General features: G+C 41.7%; 1 protein-coding gene across 4 annotated transcripts in view; it reads right to left on the bottom strand.

The window, feature by feature from the left end:
* Positions 1–6,270: 6,270 nt before the first annotated feature.
* Positions 6,271–19,480, bottom strand: part of rufy3 (RUN and FYVE domain containing 3) — a 66,208-nt gene continuing 52,998 nt past the window's right edge. For 2 of the 4 annotated variants that reach the window (XM_061895836.1, XM_061895842.1), the window contains exons 12-18: positions 17,678–17,775; positions 16,865–16,984; positions 12,374–12,479; positions 12,221–12,303; positions 12,124–12,151; positions 11,978–12,055; positions 6,271–6,909 (exon numbers count right to left, since the gene is read on the bottom strand). In XM_061895836.1, coding sequence (XP_061751820.1) covers positions 6,766–6,909; positions 11,978–12,055; positions 12,124–12,151; positions 12,221–12,303; positions 12,374–12,479; positions 16,865–16,984; positions 17,678–17,775 — 657 coding nt within the window. In that variant the 3' untranslated portion in view covers positions 6,271–6,765. Of the gene's footprint in view, positions 6,910–11,977; positions 12,056–12,123; positions 12,152–12,220; positions 12,304–12,373; positions 12,480–16,864; positions 16,985–17,073; positions 17,548–17,677; positions 17,776–19,480 lie in introns of those variants that run through there. The other 2 variants (XM_061895852.1, XM_061895861.1) reach the window with 1 other exon arrangement.

Here is a 19,480-nt window from a genome sequence, read left to right on the forward strand (position 1 = left end):
TCCGTCTATTTTTTGTTTTGGCACTTTTACACTGTAAAATCTATGGTTGTTGTTGTTAACGGTATAAATGGAAAGACGGTAGAAAAACTGGCAGCTAAGTTGCCAGAATAAAAAAAGAACTTGTACCGTATTTCTATTAAAGGCTTACTGAAATAAGATTTTCTTATTTGAACGGGGCAGTTTAGCTCGGTTGGTAGAGCGGCCGTGCTAGCAACTTGAGGGTTGCAGGTTCGATTCCCGCTTCCGCCATCCTAGTCACTGCCGTTGTGTCCTTGGGCAAGACACTTTACCCACCTGCTCCCAGTGCCACCCACACTGGTTTAAAATGTAACTTAGATATTGGGTTTCACTATGTAAAGCGCTTTGAGTCACTAGAGAAAAGCGCTATATAAATATAATTCACTAATTCACAGAATGCAGGTCCATTCTATGTGTCATACTTGATCATTTTGTTATATTCAATCAATCAATCAATGTTTACTTATATAGACCTAAATCACTAGTGTCTCAAAGGGCTGCACAAACCACCACGACATCCTCGGTAGGCCCACAAAAGGGCAAGGAAAACTCACACCCAGTGGGACGTCGGTGACAATGATGACTATGAGAACCTTGGAGAGGTTCAGGTTGTACAGGTACGACCATATAATATCACTAAAATACTAGTAACACAATAAGGTATTTTCCAGAATTATCCTAGTAAATGTGTCTAATAACATCTGAATCGCTCCCACTGTATAGTCTTTTTTATTTATTATTTTTTTTACTCTTTACTCTCACTTTCCTCATCCACAAATCTTTCATCCTCGCTCAAATTAATGGGAAAATCGTCGCTTTCTCGGTCCGAATCGCTCTAGCTGCTGGTGGCCATGATTGTAAACAATGTGAGGGTGTGAGGAGCTCCACAACCCGTGACGTCACGCGCACATCGTCTGCTACTTCCGGTACAGGCAAGGCTTTTTTATTAGCGACCAAAATTGGCGAACTTTATCGTCGATGTTCTCTACTAAATCCTTTCAGCAAAAATATGGCAATATTGCGAAATGATGAAGTATGACACATAGAATGGATCGGCTATCCCCGTTTAAATAAGAAAATCTCATTTCAGTAGGCCTTTAAATACATTTGTTTGATTTATTTTTTCATTGTAATAATTTTATACGGAATTGACCTCTCATGTCTTTGTTTGTTTTTGTACTAGATAACAAGATAAAATGAGAAAGCTCACATTATTGGGAGAGGAGCTGGCTGTCTATCTGTTCAGTTTTTGCTCTTAAATGCTTGATAATCGTATTTTTTCTAACTGGGTCGAAACCGAGCCTAACAACACCGAGGTCATAATTTCAACCAGAGCATTTTAGAATTTAGTGAAAAACAAAAACAAAAAAATGTTTTGTTTTGTTGAAATAGAGCAGGGGTCGGCAACCCAAAATGTTGAAAGAGCCACATTGGACCAAAAATACAAAAACAAATCTGTGTGGAGCCGCAAAAAAATTAAAAGCCATATTACATACAGATAGTGTGTTATGAGACATAAATTGAATTATGAGGACTTAAAGGAAACTAAATAAGCTCAAATATAGCAACAAATGAGGCATAATGATGCAATATGTACATACAGCTAGCCTAAATAGCATGTTATATTGCCATATTTTTGCTGAAAGGATTTAGTAGAGAACATCGACGATGAAGTTCGCAAGTTTTGGTGCTGATAAAAGCCTTGCCTGTACCGGAAGTAGCAGACGATACGCGCGTGACGTCACGGGTTGTGGAGCTCCTCACATCTGAACATTGTTTACAATCATGGCCACCAGCAGCGAGAGCGATTCGGACCGAGAAAAGCGACGATTTCCCCATTAAAGGGGAACATTATCACCAAACCTATGCAAGCGTCAATATATACCTTGATGTTGCAGAAAAAAGACCATGTATTTTTTTAACCGATTTCTGAACTCTAAATGGGTGAATTTTGGCGAATTAAACACCTTTCTGTTTATCGTTCTTGTACCGATGACGTCAGAACGTGACGTCACCGAGGTAACACACCCGCCATTTTCATTTTCACATTACAAACACCGGGTCTCAGCTCTGTTATTTTCCGTTTTTTCGACTATTTTTTGGAACCTTGAACACATCATGCCTCGTCGGAGGGTGTAACAACACTAACAGGGAGGGATTCAAGTTGCACCACTGGCAAGAAATCTGCCGGCAGACCCCCATTGAGTGTCTGCACATTTTACCGGCGATGCTAAGACAGACATGGCACAGAGATGTATGGATAACCTGCAGATGCATTTGCAACGATTAAGTCAACGAAATCACAAAGGTGAGTTTTGTTGTTGTGGACTTATGTGCTAATCAGACATATTTGGTCGCAGCGTGACTGCCAGCTAATCGATGCTAACATGCTACGCTAATCGATGCTAACATGCTATTTACGCTATCTGTATGTACATTTGAAACTAGATACCCACATATAATGCGAAACAAACACTTACCAATCGACGGATTTAAGTTGCTCCAGTGTCACAAGATGCGAAAGTCCTGATCGTTTGGTCCGCACATTTTACTGGCGATGCTAATAAGGCAGCCATGCTATGGGCCACTTCATTAGGTACACCCATGCTATGGCCGAATAGCGTCAATAGCTTCAGTTTCTTCTTCAATTTTGTTTTCGCTGTCTGCCTCCATACTCCGACCATCTGTTTCAATACATGCGTAATCTGTTGAGTCTGAATCCGGGCTAATGTCGCTATATCTTGCTTTGGTAACCGCCATGTTGTTTGTATTGGCAGCCCTGTATGACGTCACAGGGAAATGGATAATCGCAAATAGCGAAAATCAAGAAGTTTAAAGCTTTTTTCAGGGATATTCCGGGAGGTGTAAAATTTAGAAAAAAACTTCGGAAAATAAAACGAGCCACTGGGAACTGATTTGTATCGTTTTTAACCCTTTTGAAATTGTGATAATGTTCCCCTTTAATTGAGCGAGGATTAAAGATTTGTGGATGAGGTAAGTAAGAGTGAAGGACTAGAAAAAAAAAAAAGACTAGAGGGAAGTGGGAGCGATTCAGATAGGGAAGATGCCGTGGCAGTCGTGGGGGTGGCAGGACCACTCGGCCAGGCCCAACCGCAACAAGGGATAGAGCCATACCGCTTTGAACCCGACGCTGACGGTCAGGAGGACGCTGCTGATATTGATGCTGGAGTAACACACAACATAGATCGCCTTCAGAATACAGAATGGTAAAAATGATCGCTCCATAATACACTGTACTTTGTGTGTGTGGTCCAATCCAACATTGTTCGCTTAACATCTCTGTGCCATAGTAAAGCTTGACTGTCATCTTTCGGGAACGTAAACAATGAAACACCGGCTGTGTTTGTGTTGCTAAAGGCGGCCGCAATACACCGCTTCCCACCTACAGCTTTCTTCTTTGATGTCTCCATTGTTTATTGAACAAATTGCAAAAGATTAACCAACACAGATGTCCAGAATACTGTGGAGTTTTGCGATGAAAACAGACGACTTAAATGCTGGGCACGATGCTGGCACAAAATGTCCTCCACAATCCATGGCGTCATCGTACCGAGACGTTTTCAGCGCGAAATTTAAAATGGCACTTTAGTAAACTAAAAAGGCCGTATTGGCATGTGTTGCAATGTTAATATTTCATCATTGATATATAAACTATCAGACTGCGTGGTCGGTAGTAGTGGCTTTCAGTAGGCCTTTAACATGTTGTAAAAAACAATGCTGGTCAATTTAATACTAAAATTCCGGCAACTAATGTGCCAGCTTCTTTTGTAAAAGTGGTACTGTTTTTATATTTACCGTAAATGTAAGAAATAAAAACACTTTTCTTTTTTTTTTTTTTTACAGTAAAATGAAAATGTAAACTTTGTACTGTAAAATCGACAGTCTACTTAAAACATTTTATATAATTAAAAATGAACTCCAAAGGCAAAATCATACATTATTCGCTGTTACAAACGGCCCTCTGATGGCCGTCAATGAAAACCAGTTGGGTGTTCCTGGTCTAAACACACAATTCTGGTCAATAAGCCAAAAAGAAAACAGGATAATACATGCTAAAGGCTAATCCCCACTTCCCTAATGCTGCCGCTAGGTGACATCATACGCAAATACGGTGTTAGCTTTTACTGTTATGCTGATGACACCCAACTCTACATGCCCCTAAAGCTGACCAACACGCCGGATTGTAGTCAGCTGGAGGCGTGTCTTAATGAAATTAAACGATGGATGTCCGCTAACTTTTTGCAACTCAACGCCAAAAAAACGGAAATGCTGATTATCGGTCCTGCTAGACACCGACCTCTATTTAATAATACAACTCTAACATTTGACAACCAAACAATTAAACAAGGCGACACGGTAAAGAATCTGGGTATTATCTTCGACCCAACTCTCTCCTTTGAGGCACACATTAAAAGCGTTACAAAAACGGCCTTCTTTCATCTCCGTAATATCGCTAAAATTCGCTCCATTCTGTCCACTAAAGACGCCGAGATCATTATCCACGCGTTTGTGACGCCTCGTCTCGATTACTGTAACGTATTATTTTCGGGTCTCCCCATGTCTAGCATTAAAAGATTACAGTTGGTACAAAATGCGGCTGCTAGACTTTTGACAAGAACAAGAAAGTTTGATCACATTACGCCTGTACTGGCTCACCTGCACTGGCTTCCTGTGCACTTAAGATGTGACTTTAAGGTTTTACTACTTACGTATAAAATACTACACGGTCTAGCTCCATCTTATCTTGCCGATTGTATTGTACCATATGTCCCGGCAAGAAATCTGCCTTCAAAGGACTCCGGCTTATTAGTGATTCCCAAAGCCCCAAAAAAAGTCTGCGGGCTATAGAGCGTTTTCATTTCGGGCTCCAATACTCTGGAATGCCCTCCCGGTAACAGTTCGAGATGCTACCTCAGTAGAAGCATTTAAGTCTCACCTTAAAACTCATTTGTATACTCTAGCCTTTAAATAGACCTTTTCTTTTTCTCCTATGTCCCACTCTCCCTTGTGGAGGGGGTCCGGTCTGATCCGGTGGCCAAGTACTGCTTGCCTGTGTATCGTCTGGCAGTAAGCCTTTAATTTGTGGTCAAAACAGGAACAAAATATGGTATTTTGATATACCGCTTACTTCGAACTCATGGAGAAAAATCCACTCCCAAGTGGGCCGGACTGGTACAATCACGGCACGATAACTTAACTTTGGGGACATCTCTGCGCTGCTGATCCGCCTCCGCTTGGGATGGTTTCCTGCTGGCTCCGCTTTGGACTGGACTCTCGCGGCTGTGTTGGATCCATTACAGATTGAACTTTCACAGTATCATGTTAGACCCGCTCGACATCCATTGCTTTCGTCCTCTCCAAGGTTCTCATAGTCATCATTGTCACCGACGTCCCACTGGGTGTGAGTTTTCCTTGCCCTTATGTGGGCCTACCGAGGATGTCGTAGTGGTTTGTGTTGTGGTTTGTGCAGCCCTTTGAGACACTAGTGATTTAGGGCTATATAAGTAAACATTGATTGATTGATGCCATGTTTTCCCACTTCACAGTTTTTTTGCCCTTAAAGCGACACGCACAGTATCACACCTTGTTTGAGTGCACTATGGGTTGACCCATCACGTCTAACACTCGTACTGGTAACTTTTTATCCATCCATCATCTTCCGCTTATCCGAGGTCGGGTCGCGGGGGCAGCAGCCTAAGCAGGGAAGCCCAGACTTCCCTCTCCCCAGCCACTTCGTCTAGCTCTTCCCGGGGGATCCCGAGGCGTTCCCAGGCCAGCCGGGAGACATAGTCTTCCCAACGTGTCCTGGGTCTTCCCCGTGGCCTCCTACCGGTTGGACGTCCCTAGGGAGGCGTTCGGGTGGCATCCTGACCAGATGCCAGAACCACCTCATCTGGCTCCTCTCCATGTGAAGGAGCAGCGGCTTTACTTTGAGTTCCTCCCGGATGGCAGAGCTTCTCACCCTATCTCTAAGGGAGAGAGGAAACTCATTTGGGCCGCTTGTACCCGTGATCTTATCCTTTCGGTCATGACCCAAAGCTCACGACCATAGGTGAGGATGGGAACGTAGATCGAGCGGTAAATTGAGAGCTTTGCCTTCCGGCTCAGCTCCTTCTTCACCACAACGGATCGGTACAACGTTCGCATTACTGAAGACGCCGTAACTTTTTAGCACAAACATATTAAAGTAACCCCTGAATCATTTGAATATTCAAATAATGGATACAAAAATAGGCTAAAAAAAAAACAAACTCCAGCAGGTTTATTAAAGAAACATGTCTACGGGATATGAATGAAGTCATTGCTGCAAGAACAGACATCGATAACGTACGATCAATAAATCAGCTGTTGTAATCAAGTAGAGACGTATTTCTACTAACATGGATTATATAGCATTGATGAAAACTGTATTTTCACATTTAGATATGTACATCCATCACTATGTATTTCCTTAATAATAAAATTATTTTTTATGTATTGTGTATGTCAAATTGTTGCACGTTTTACTAGAACACGAATCCAGCTCTTCCTTTTGTTAAAAACAATTACGGTTAAAAACATCTTTGGTAGCAGTAAGCATATATATATATATATATATATCTACACTGTGTGTATATACAGTATAGATCTATATATAAGTGAAATGTGAGGAGATCTTTGGAGGAGTCTTCCAAAAAGAAAAAGTGCACCTTGCAGTTCCAGTGGGAGAGGAGGCGTGTCCGTGTTTCAGGAGGGCGTGGCGGCGTACTGCTGCAGCAAGAGGGCGAAACAGGCGCTGCACACCACCTCCGGCAAGATGGAGGACGGCAGCGGCAGCTGGTTGGACACGCAGCTCTCGCAGAAGACGCCGCTGCAGTTCTTGCACTGCTTCTACAACAACAACTTTGTTATGTTTGTGTGCACATACTCGTCAATGAAGTCAGTCAAAACACTTCTTTGGACACACTTGGATGTGCTTTGGGGAAAGAGTGGGTTTATGGGATTGAAAATTAAAAAAAAAAAAAAAGACAATTTGATAACATGAGAAAATACATGTTTTTCCTATAGAAAGATTTGAAGATGCAAACATTTTTATACTAGATTTTTCCTGATTGGAAGTTACTAAAAAAAAACAACATTGTGAGATAGATGATGTGTCAAAAGGTCAGTGGATCAAAAAACCCACACAAATAAAAAAATATTTACATTATTTGGACAGAAAACATTTGGAAGTACATGGTTATGATACATTTTTTAAGATTTAAATTACTTTATTGCATTAAAAGGCAAGTAAAAAATGTCAATGGTTTTGGATTAAAAGGAAATTCATATTCATAGTTTTGAAAAATGGGTTGGGTTAATAAGTAATTCCATCCATCCATTTTCTACAGCTTGTCCCTTTTGGGGTTGTGGAGGGTGCTGGAGTCTATCTTAGCTTTTTAGATTCAGTAGAAGCATTTAAGTCTCATCTTAAAACTCATCTGTATACTCTAGCCTTTAAATAGACCTCCTTTTTAGACCAGTTGATCTGCCGCTTCTTTTCTTTCTCCTATGTCCCCCCCTCCCTTGTGGAGGGGGTCCGGTCCGATGACCATGGATGAAGTACTGGCTGTCCAGAGTCGAGACCCAGGATGGACCGCTCGTCGGGACCCAGGATGGACCGCTCGCCTGTATCGGTTGGGGACATCTCTACGCTGCTGATCTGCTTGAGATGGTTTCCTGTGGACGGGACTCTCACTGCTGTCTTGGAGCCACTATGGATTGAACTTTCACAGTATCATGTTAGACCCGCTCGACATCCATTGCTTTCGGTCCCCTAGAGGGGGGGGGTTGCCCACATCTGAGGTCCTCTCCAAGGTTTCTCATAGTCAGCATTGTCACTGGCGTCCCACTGGATGTGAATTCTCCCTGCCCACTGGGTGTGAGTTTTCCTTGCCCTTTTGTGGGTTCTTCCGAGGATGTTGTAGTCGTAATGGTTTGTGCAGTCCTTTGAGACATTTGTGATTTGGGGCTATATAAATAAACATTGATTGATTGATTGATTTCATTTAATTGATTTAAAATGAGGCCCTGCGATGAGGTGGCGACTTGTCCAGGGTGTACCCCGAATGCAGCTGAGATAGGCTCCAGCGATCCCCCGCAACCCTATAAGGGACAAGCGGTAGGAAATGGATGGATTTTAAAATGAATAAAAAATGAACAAAAATGGGTTTTTTTTGGGGTGAAAACCGTAGTAAAAGAAGTTACTTTTTTTTCATAAAAAGTAAAAAAATGTACACATTAATTTTTTTTTCTTCATTTAAAAAAAGAAAAGTTTATCATTGAATTAAAAGAAAAGTCGAAAAACCATCCAGGTTTTGGAGCTACATATGCTGTCATCCAAGCAACGTCATCATGGACACCCCTGCTTATTTCAGCAAGACAATGCCAAGCCACGTGTTACAACAGTGTGGCTTCGTAAAAAAAAGACAGTGCGGGTACTTTCCTGGCCCGCCTGCAGTCCAGACCTGTCTCCCATCGAAAATGTGTGGCGCATAATGAAGCGTAAAATACGACAGCGGAGACCCCGGACTGTTGAAGGACTGAAGCTCTACATAAAACAAGAATGGGAAAGAATTCCACTTTCAAAGCTTCAACAATTAGTTTCCTCAGTTCCCAAACGTTTATTGAGTGTTGTTAAAAGAAAAGGTGATGTAACAGTGGTGAACATGCCCTTTCCCAACTACTTTGGCACGTGTTGCAGCCATGAAATTCTAAGTTAATTATTATTTGCAAAAAAAAATAAAGTTTATGAGTTTGAACATCAAATATCTTGTTGTTTGTAGTGCATTCAACTGAATATGGGTTATCATTGTATTCCGTTTATATTTACATCCAACAAAATTTCCCAACTCATATGGAAACGGGGTTTGTATTATTATTGAGCCCAGATAAAGCTGTGGACAACAGACATGATGTAATCTTTGCTGCCAAACCACCACCACCCGTGGCAGTAAATCAAACAATTGGATTTTCAAGCGTACCTGTGTCGGTGAAAGTCCAGTCCAAAGTGGGTCTAACATAATATTGTGAAAGTCCAGTCCATAGATGATCTAACATAATAGTAATAGTCCAGTCCATAGTGGGTCTAACATAATAGTGAGAGTCCAGTCCATAGTGGATCTAACATAATAGTGAGAGTCCAGTCCATAGTGGATCTAACATAATAGTGTGAAAGTCCAGTCCATAGTGGATCTAACAAAATAGTGAGAGTCCAGTCCATAGTTGATCTAACATAATAGTGAGAGTCCAGTCCATAGTGGATCTAACATAATAGTGAGAGTCCAGTCCAAAGTGGGTCTAACATAATATTGTGAAAGTCCAGTCCATAGATGATCTAACATAATAGTAATAGTCCAGTCCATAGTGGGTCTAACATAATAGTGAGAGTCCAGTCCATAGTGGATCTAACATAATAGTGAGAGTCCAGTCCATAGTGGATCTAACATAATAGTGTGAAAGTCCAGTCCATAGTGGATCTAACAAAATAGTGAGAGTCCAGTCCATAGTTGATCTAACATAATAGTGAGAGTCCAGTCCATAGTGGATCTAACATAATGGCGAGAGTCCAATCCATAGTGGATCTACATAATAGTGAAAGTCCAGTCCATAGTGGATCTAACATAATAGTGTGAAAGTCCAGTCCATAGTGGATCTAACATAATAGTGAAAGTCCAGTCCATAGTGGATCTAACATAATAGTGTGAAAGTCCAGTCCATAGTGGATCTAACATAATAGTGAGAGAGTCCAGTCCATAGTGGATCTAACATAATAGCGAAAGTCCAGTCCATAGTGGATCTAACATAATGGCGAGAGTCCAATCCATAGTGGATCTACATAATAGTGAAAGTCCAGTCCATAGTGGATCTAACATAATAGTGTGAAAGTCCAGTCCATAGTGGATCTAACATAATAGTGTGAAAGTCCAGTCCATAGTGGATCTAACATAATAGTGTGAAAGTCCAGTCCATAGTGGATCTAACATAATAGCGAAAGTCCAGTCCATAGTGGATCTAACATAATAGCGAAAGTCCAGTCCATAGTGGATCTAACAAAATAGTGAGAGTCCAGTCCATAGTTGATCTAACATAATAGTGAGAGTCCAGTCCATAGTGGATCTAACATAATGGCGAGAGTCCAATCCATAGTGGATCTACATAATAGTGAAAGTCCAGTCCATAGTGGATCTAACATAATAGTGTGAAAGTCCAGTCCATAGTGGATCTAACATAATAGTGAAAGTCCAGTCCATAGTGGATCTAACATAATAGTGTGAAAGTCCAGTCCATAGTGGATCTAACATAATAGTGAGAGAGTCCAGTCCATAGTGGATCTAACATAATAGCGAAAGTCCAGTCCATAGTGGATCTAACATAATGGCGAGAGTCCAATCCATAGTGGATCTACATAATAGTGAAAGTCCAGTCCATAGTGGATCTAACATAATAGTGTGAAAGTCCAGTCCATAGTGGATCTAACATAATAGTGTGAAAGTCCAGTCCATAGTGGATCTAACATAATAGTGTGAAAGTCCAGTCCATAGTGGATCTAACATAATAGCGAAAGTCCAGTCCATAGTAGATCTAACATAATATTGTGAAAGTCCAGTCCATAGTGGATCTAACATAATAGTGAGAGAGTCCAGTCCATAGTGGATCTAACATAATAGCGAAAGTCCAGTCCATAGTGGATCTAACATAATAGCGAAAGTCCAGTCCATAGTAGATCTAACATAATATTGTGAAAGTCCAGTCCATAGTGGATCTAACATAATAGTGAGAGTCCAGTCCATAGTGGATTGAAAAAAATAAATGCTTATTTTTTGTAATTTAAAAGAAAAATTAAAATATTTAGTTTTTTGATGCAGTCAAAAATTCTTAATTTTTCTTTTAACAAAGTAAAAGATAAACAAATTAATTGAATGAAAAAAGTGAAAAAAAAAAAAAGTGAATGAAAAAAGTAAGAATTGGTTTTTGTTTCAATGAAAATTTGTCAAAAATAAAATATTTTGTTTTTTGGATGAAAAGAACAGTTTACATTTGAAGATATTGTACATGCTTGGTGGGAATTTGTATGATTGTTTCACAGGTGAATGACAAAATGAAGGAATATTTATTACAAAATTATGGTATGATTGTTCGACAAAATGAAGGAATATTTATTATAAAATTATGGTATGATTGTTTGACAAAATGAAGGAATATTTATTACAAAATTATGGTATGATTGTTTGACAAAATGGAGGAATATTTATTACAAAATTATGGTATGATTGTTTGACAAAATGAAGGAATATTTATTATAAAAATATGGTATGATTGTTCGACAAAATGAAGGAATATTTATTATAAAATTATGGTATGATTGTTTGACAAAATGAAGGAATATTTATTACAAAATTATGGTATGATTGTTCGACAAAATGAAGGAATATTTATTATAAAATTATGGTATGATTGTTTGACAAAATGAAGGAATATTTATTACAAAATTATGGTATGATTGTTTGACAAAATGAAGGAATATTTATTACAAAATTATGGTATGATTGTTTGACAAAATGAAGGAATATTTATTACAAAATTATGGTATGATTGTTTGACAAAATGGAGGAATATTTATTATAAAATTATGGTATGATTGTTTGACAAAATGAAGGAATATTTATTATAAAATTATGGTATGATTGTTTGACAAAATGAAGGAATATTTATTACAAAATTATGGTATGATTGTTTGACAAAATGAAGGAATATCTATTACAAAATTATGGTATGATTGTTTGACAAAATGGAGGAATATTTATTATAAAATTATGGTATGATTGTTTGACAAAATGGAGGAATATTTATTACAAAATTATGATATGATTGTTTGACAAAATGGAGGAATATTTCCCATATATTTATGGTGTGCTACCTTTGTCTTGATAAGAGAGTCGTCCAGCTGGCACAAGTCACAGATGGAAGGTTGGCTGATCTCCACAAAAGAGTCATCCTGTGCAACATCCACATTGTTATGAAATATGACTCATTCTGAACTTTTGACAGAAGGTAGAAGCCCACCTCTTCATCCTCAGAGAGACACAAGGACCTTTGAAAAAGAGAACGAAATATCAAGTTTGACATAGCAGCAATGTTTCAACTTGTTCTAAGTTCCTACAAGTTGGAGCTCAGGCTGGTCTTGTCCTCCGTTGTGACGACAACAACGTTCTCCTCCGTCCTCGATGGAGACGCCCGGTCGGGCTGGAAGATGAAGAAGAATAAATAAACACAAGAGAATATGAAGTAGCCATGTTGGAGACGCAGTGTGTACTTTAGGGATGTGCTCAGGTTGCTTCCCCTCCCCGTGCGGCGTGTTGGGACGTCCAGCCTGCGGGGGGCGCTCTCGCTCCCTCCTCAGCTCCGCCTCCAGATTGGACCTTCAGGAAGGAGAACGTCGCTCATTGTTTTGGTTTTAGGTCTCTTTAGAATAACATCCTACTTTATTAGTACTGTGCAAAATAGGATACCTTTACACAGCACGGCCGGATGTCAAATTCAGATTTTTTTTTGTTTAAAAAAAATAATTTTTAGTGGTCTTGACATGTGAGAAAAACATCGCAATTTCTACTGTGAATGCAATCCGACTTTACGCAAGTAACAATGGCGGAAATGTGGCCGAACTTTCACATGACTTCCCAAAACATTCCATTCCCACCCGTTCTCTGCCCTATTTATTTTATATCCGTCTATGTAAGATAATAATTATGATGCTTTTTGACAACCTGGTCGCATACTTGGGGGGTGGGGGGGTGGGGGGGGGGGGGGTAGCGAGGGTGTATATTGTAGCATCCTGGAAGAGTTAGGGCTGCAACGGGTTCTGGGTATTTCTGTTGTGATACGGTGCGGATGTTCTCCCGAAATCTGTTTGTCATTCTTGTTTGGTGCCGGTTCTTTTTTGCCGATATACCGATATTGTCCAACTCGTAAATACCGATTCTGATATCAACCGATACCGATATATACAGTTGTGGAATTAACACATTATTATGCCTAATTTGGTTGTGAAGCCCCGCTCGATGCATTAAACAATGTAACAAGGTTTTCCAAAATAAATCAACTCAAGTTACACTGCCATATTTTGTTATTGAAGTCACAAAGTGCATTATTTTTTTTTAACAAACCTCAAAACAGCAGCTTGGAATTCGGGACATGCTCTCCCTTAGAGAGCATGAGGAGGTTGAGGTGGGCGGGGTTGAGGTGGCGGTGGTGTGGGGGGTTAACAGGGGGTGTATATTGTAGCGTCCCAAAAGAGTTAGTGCTGCAAAGGGTTCTGGGTATTTCTGTTGTGATACGGTGCGGATGTTCTCCCGAAATCTGTTTGTCATTCTTGTTTGGTGCGGGTTCTTTTTTGCCGATATACCGATATTGTCCAACTCGTAAATACCGATTCTCATATCAACCGATACCGATATATACAGTTGTGGAATTAACACATTATTATGCCTAATTTGGTTGTGAAGCCCCGCTGGATGCATTAAACAATGTAACAAGGTTTTCCAAAATAAATCAACTCAAGTTACACTGCCATATTTATTATTGAAGTCACAAAGTGCATTATTTTTTTTTAACAAACCTCAAAACAGCAGCTTGGAATTCGGGACATGCTCTCCCTGAGAGAGCATGAGGAGGTTGAGGTGGGCGGGGTTGAGGTGGCGGTGGTGTGGGGGGTTAACAGGGGGTGTATATTGTAGCGTCCCAAAAGAGTTAGTGCTGCAAAGGGTTCTGGGTATTTCTGTTGTGTTACGGTGCAGATGTTCTCCCGAAATCTGTCTGTCGTTCTTGTTTGGTGTGGGTTCACAGTGTGGCGCATATTTTGAAACAGTGTTAAAGTTGTTTATACGGCCACCCTCAGCGTGACCTGTATGGCTGTTGACCTAGTATGCCTACCATTCACTTATGTGTGTCGCATATAGCATGTGACTGGTCCAGCACGCTGTTTGTATGGAGGAAAGGCGGACGTTACGACAGGTTGTAGAGGACGCTAAAAGCAGTGCCTTTAAGGCACTCCCCCAATATTGTTGTCCAAGTGGAAATCGGGAAAAATTCGGGAGAATATTTGCCCCGGGAGATTTTGGGGAAGGGCACTGAAATTTGTGAGTCTCCCGGCACAACCGGGAGGGTTGGCAAGTATGCCTGGAGTGATGTCCGCAGCCCGAGCGTGGGAGTGTTCACATTGAGGACGCATCGTACACACAGTGGGTACAGAAACTACTGACTCTTTGTGTCATTGCAGCTGTTTGCTAAAATCAAAAAAGTTCATTTTATTTTTCATTAATGCCCACTCGGCACCAAATCTTAAAAAGGAAAGAAACAGAAATGTAGAAATGTTCGCCAATCTATTAAAAATTAAAAACTCAAATAGAACATTTACATAAGTATTCAGACCCTTTGCTCGATACTTTGTTGATGCACCAATTCTTTTGGGTTTTCATCCAGGATGTCTCTGTACATTGCTGCATTCATCTTTCCCTCTATCCTGACTAGACTACCAGTTCCTGCCGCTGAAGAACCATCCCCACAGCATGCAGCTGCCACCACTGTGCTTCATTGTAGGCATGGTATATGTCTGGGGATGAGTGGTGCCCATACTTTCAGCATCACCATGGTAACATGAAATGTTACCATGGTGACGCTCTTCACAAATAAATAAAAAAAATGGGCCAATTCAATGGGCACATATCCTTTTAATGGATGATTGCTTTGAGACAAACGCCAAAAAGACAAGATTACCTCCTCTTGTAGCTCAGCCATACCTTTACGTAGCTCTGCGCTTAATGTCTCATTTTGTTCACACACTGGGCTACTTTCGACACAAGCTAACTAAGAGCATGCTAATGTTAGCTTGCATGCATGCTAACGTTGAAGGAACTCTCCTGAAGGAATCAATAAAGTACTATCTATCTACTATCTAAGCTAACATAAGTGTGATATTTTTTAGCTAAATTTGCTTCCGTTCACCCCAGTGTGAAATAACTTGGTACGCGACACTTGTTAACTGTTAGCATGCTAGCAAGCTAATATTAGCATGTTTACTTTTTTTTTTTGCTCTTTTCCCACCTTACAGCCGTGTTTCTTCATATGTGAGACATGCTAACTGTTAGCATGCCATCGTTAACACACATGTTAAGTCTTACTGTGGAGGAGGGCGGGGTCTGCGGGCCTGCCGTGGAGCAAGGGGGTGTAAGGAGCGGCCGCGAAGCCAGCGGCAGGTGAGTAGATGGCCCAGCTGGGACTGGTTATCTAATTACCTGTCGCCTTTATTAGCAGCAGCCGTGCCGAGACACGTTGTTGGAGTTGGAGCCAGCGAGAGGGAGACACGCCGGACTGGAAAGTCCCAAATATATATTGCTGGAAAGCAAGCCAATAAAATACTTGATTCGAGCTGTCTACCGGGCTCCCGGATATCTGTCGGCGTCAGGAGAACTCACCACGTGCAGAGACGTTCACAGTTGCATTTTAATATATGCATGCTAATGTTTTAGGCTAGCTCTATAGCTCATTTTGTACATCCATTTTCTACCGCTTATTTCTTTTGGGGTCACGGGGGGCGGGGGGGGGGGGGGGCTGGTGCCTATCTCAGCCACAATCAGTTACACCTAAAAGTCACAGATTCAGACACTCTACACCATCTTAAAAGTACGGCGGCTTCCGACGACTCCCAGCCAGAAGTCCACGGCACAAAATTTCAGCGGGAATTTTCTAGTTTTGAATTGGAAGTTGATTAAATAATAAATGATAAATGGGTTGTACTTGTATAGCGCTTTTCTACCTTCAAGGTACTCAAAGCGCTTTGACACTACTTCCACATTTACCCATTCACACACACTGATGGAGGGAGCTGCCATGCAAGGCGCCAACCAGCACCCCATCAGGAGCAAGGGTGAAGTGTCTTGCTCAGGACACAACGGACGTGACGAGGTTGGTTCTAGGTGGGATTTGAACCAGTGACCCTCGGGTTGCGCACGGCCACTCTCCCACTGCGCCACGCCGTCCCGATTGTTTTGTGTTTGACCTTCCATCCATCATCTTCCGCTTATCCGAGGTCGGGTCGCGGGGGCAACAGCCTAAGCAGGGAAACCCAGACTTCCCTCTCCCCAGCCACTTCGTCTAGCTCTTCCCGGGGGATCCCGAGGCGTTCCCAGGCCAGCCGGGAGACATAGTCTTCCCAACGTGTCCTGGGTCTTCCCCGTGGCCTCCTACCGGTTGGACGTGCCCTAAACACCTCCCTAGGGAGGCGTTCGGGTGGCATCCTGACCAGATGCCCGAACCACCTCATCTGGCTCCTCTCCATGTGAAGGAGCAGCGGCTTTACTTTGAGTTCCTCCCGGATGGCAGAGCTTCTCACCCTATCTCTAAGGGAGAGACCCAAACTCATTTCGGCCGCTTGTACCCGTGATCTTATCCTTTCGGTCATGACCCAAAGCTCATGACCATAGGTGAGGATGGGAACGTAGATCGAGCGGTAAATTGAGAGCTTTGCCTTCCGGCTCAGCTCCTTCTTCACCACAACGGATCGGTACAACGTCCGCATTACTGAAGACGCCGCACCGATCCGCCTGTCGATCTCACGATCCATTCTTCCCTCACTCGTGAACAAGACTCCTAGGTACTTGAACTCCTCCACTTGGGGCAGGGTCTCCTCCCCAACCCGGAGATGGCCCTCCACCCTTTTCCGGGCGAGAACCATGGACTCGGACTTGGAGGTGCTGATTCTGTTTGACCTTAAATAAACTAAATCAAACGATTGGATTTTCAAGCGTACCTGTATCTTCGGAGCTGCTCCACCTCCGCTTGCAGGCTCTCTATCTTGTCTCCAAACTCCCGCTTGAAGAGGCGGTTGGCCTCCAGCGCCGCCTCCTTGTCCCGCTCGGCCTGCTTACATCTGGTTCGAGGAGGAGGAGGAGGAGGAGGTGGGATGGAAAAACAACAAAAAAAGAAAATCACGGCTGAAAGGAAATAACTCAAAAAAGGTTGTTGTGGTTGCGATTGTTTTATTAGCCTAATGGTTACGACGACAACGTTGACACACAGCCATAAATCCATACGTTATAGTCCCCTTCCTTTACTTTCTTTGGAGCGACACTGCACTGCCCCTTCCACAGGGGGGCGCTCATGAGCGCAGACCATCTGGAAGGCTGCAGGTCCGACAAGAAGGAGAAGCAGCAGCAGCATGAAGACGCTTGAAAGAAACGAGCTTAAAAGAAATAAGCTTAAAAGATGTCCGACTCTACTCAAAGCTGATGGAAATGTTTTTGTTTTTTTACAGAAAAGTTAAATCCCTAGTTTGGTTATTTTCTACATGAGTGGGACTTGAAGGTTGGTTGGTACTAGTACTACTGCTGCTGATACTACGACTACTAACACTACGACTACTACTGCTGCAGCTGGATGAGCTTCTCTGCGGCCGAGTTGAGGTTTCGGGCCTGCTTCACCAAATGCTTCTCACTAACGATCCCGGCGGATAAATGATTGATAAAAAGATGGCGGAGGGGAGAGGGGGGATGAAGGAGACAACAAGAGTGTTTTACGGTCAACAAAAGGAGGACGTCCGAGGGTGACACAGTGATGCTCTCACCTGCTCTCCATCTGTTTGACGGTGCCTGACATCTGGTTGATTTTGTCCTCCAGCCGAGCGATGACGTCGCTCTTCTGCTTGGAGCTGGCGTCGGCGCTCTTGAGGAGGAAGAGAGCCGGGCGTCAGTTTTAAAGTCAACCTCGCCCCGAATTTTCCACTGAATGCAGACTGGCTTCAGTCCATCCGTTATCATCAATCAATTTATTTATATAGCCCTAAATCACAAGTGTCTCAAAGGGCTGCACAAGCCACAACGACATCCTCTGTTCAAATCCCAGATCAGGGCAAGGAAAAACTCAACCCAGTGGGGTGACAATGAGAAACTTTGGAGAAGACAGCAGATGTGGATCCTACATAATATTGTGAAAGTCCAGTCCATAGAGGATCTAACATAATATTGTGAAAGTCCAGTCCAAAGTGGATCCAACATAATATTGTGAAAGTCCAGTCCATAGTGGATCTAACATAATATTGTGAAAGTCCAGTCCATAGAGGATCTAACATAATATTGTGAAAGTCCAGTCCAAAGTGGATCCAACATAATATTGTGAAAGTCCAGTCCATAGTGGGTCTAACATAATATTGTAAAAGTCCAGTCCATAGTGGATCTAGCATAATATTGTGAAAGTCCAGTCCATAGTGGATCTAACATAATACTGTGAAAGTCCAGTCCAAAGTGGATCTAACATAATACTGTGAAAGTCCAGTCCATAGTGGATCTAACATAATACTGTGAAAGTCCAGTCCAAAGTGGATCTAACATAATACTGTGAAAGTCCAGTCCATAGTGGATCTAACATAATATTGTGAAAGTCCAGTCCATAGTGGATCTAACATAATATTGTGAAAGTCCAGTCCATAGTGGATCTAACATAATATTGTGAAAGTCCAGTCCATAGTGGATCTAACATAATACTGTGAAAGTCCAGTCCATAGTGGATCTAACATAATATTGTGAAAGTCCAGTCCATAGTGGATCTAACATAATATTGTGAAAGTCCAGTCCAAAGTGGATCCAACATAATATTGTGAAAGTCCAGTCCATAGTGGGTCTAACATAATATTGTAAAAGTCCAGTCCATAGTGGATCTAACATAATATTGTGAAAGTCCAGTCCATAGTGGATCTAACATAATATTGTGAAAGTCCAGTCCATAGAGGATCTAACATAATATTGTGAAAGTCCAGTCCAAAGTGGATCCAACATAATATTGTGAAAGTCCAGTCCATAGTGGGTCTAACATAATATTGTAAAAGTCCAGTCCATAGTGGATCTAGCATAATATTGTGAAAGTCCAGTCCATAGTGGATCTAACATAATATTGTGAAAGTCCAGTCCATAGTGGATCTAACATAATATTGTGAAAGTCCAGTCCATAGTGGATCTAACATAATACTGTGAAAGTCCAGTCCAAAGTGGATCTAACATAATACTGTGAAAGTCCAGTCCAAAGTGGATCTAACATGATATTGTGAAAGTCCAGTCCATAGTGGATCTAACATAATATTGTGAAAGTCCAGTCCATAGTGGATCTAACATAATACTGTGAAAGTCCAGTCCAAAGTGGATCTAACATAATACTGTGAAAGTCCAGTCCATAGTGGATCTAACATAATACTGTGAAAGTCCAGTCCAAAGTGGATCTAACATAATACTGTGAAAGTCCAGTCCATAGTGGATCTAACATAATATTGTGAAAGTCCAGTCCATAGTGGATCTAACATAATATTGTGAAAGTCCAGTCCATAGTGGATCTAACATAATATTGTGAAAGTCCAGTCCATAGTGGATCTAACATAATA

Source organism: Nerophis ophidion, linkage group LG01 (genome assembly GCF_033978795.1).
Source record: "Nerophis ophidion isolate RoL-2023_Sa linkage group LG01, RoL_Noph_v1.0, whole genome shotgun sequence".
NCBI lineage: Eukaryota > Metazoa > Chordata > Actinopteri > Syngnathiformes > Syngnathidae > Nerophis > Nerophis ophidion.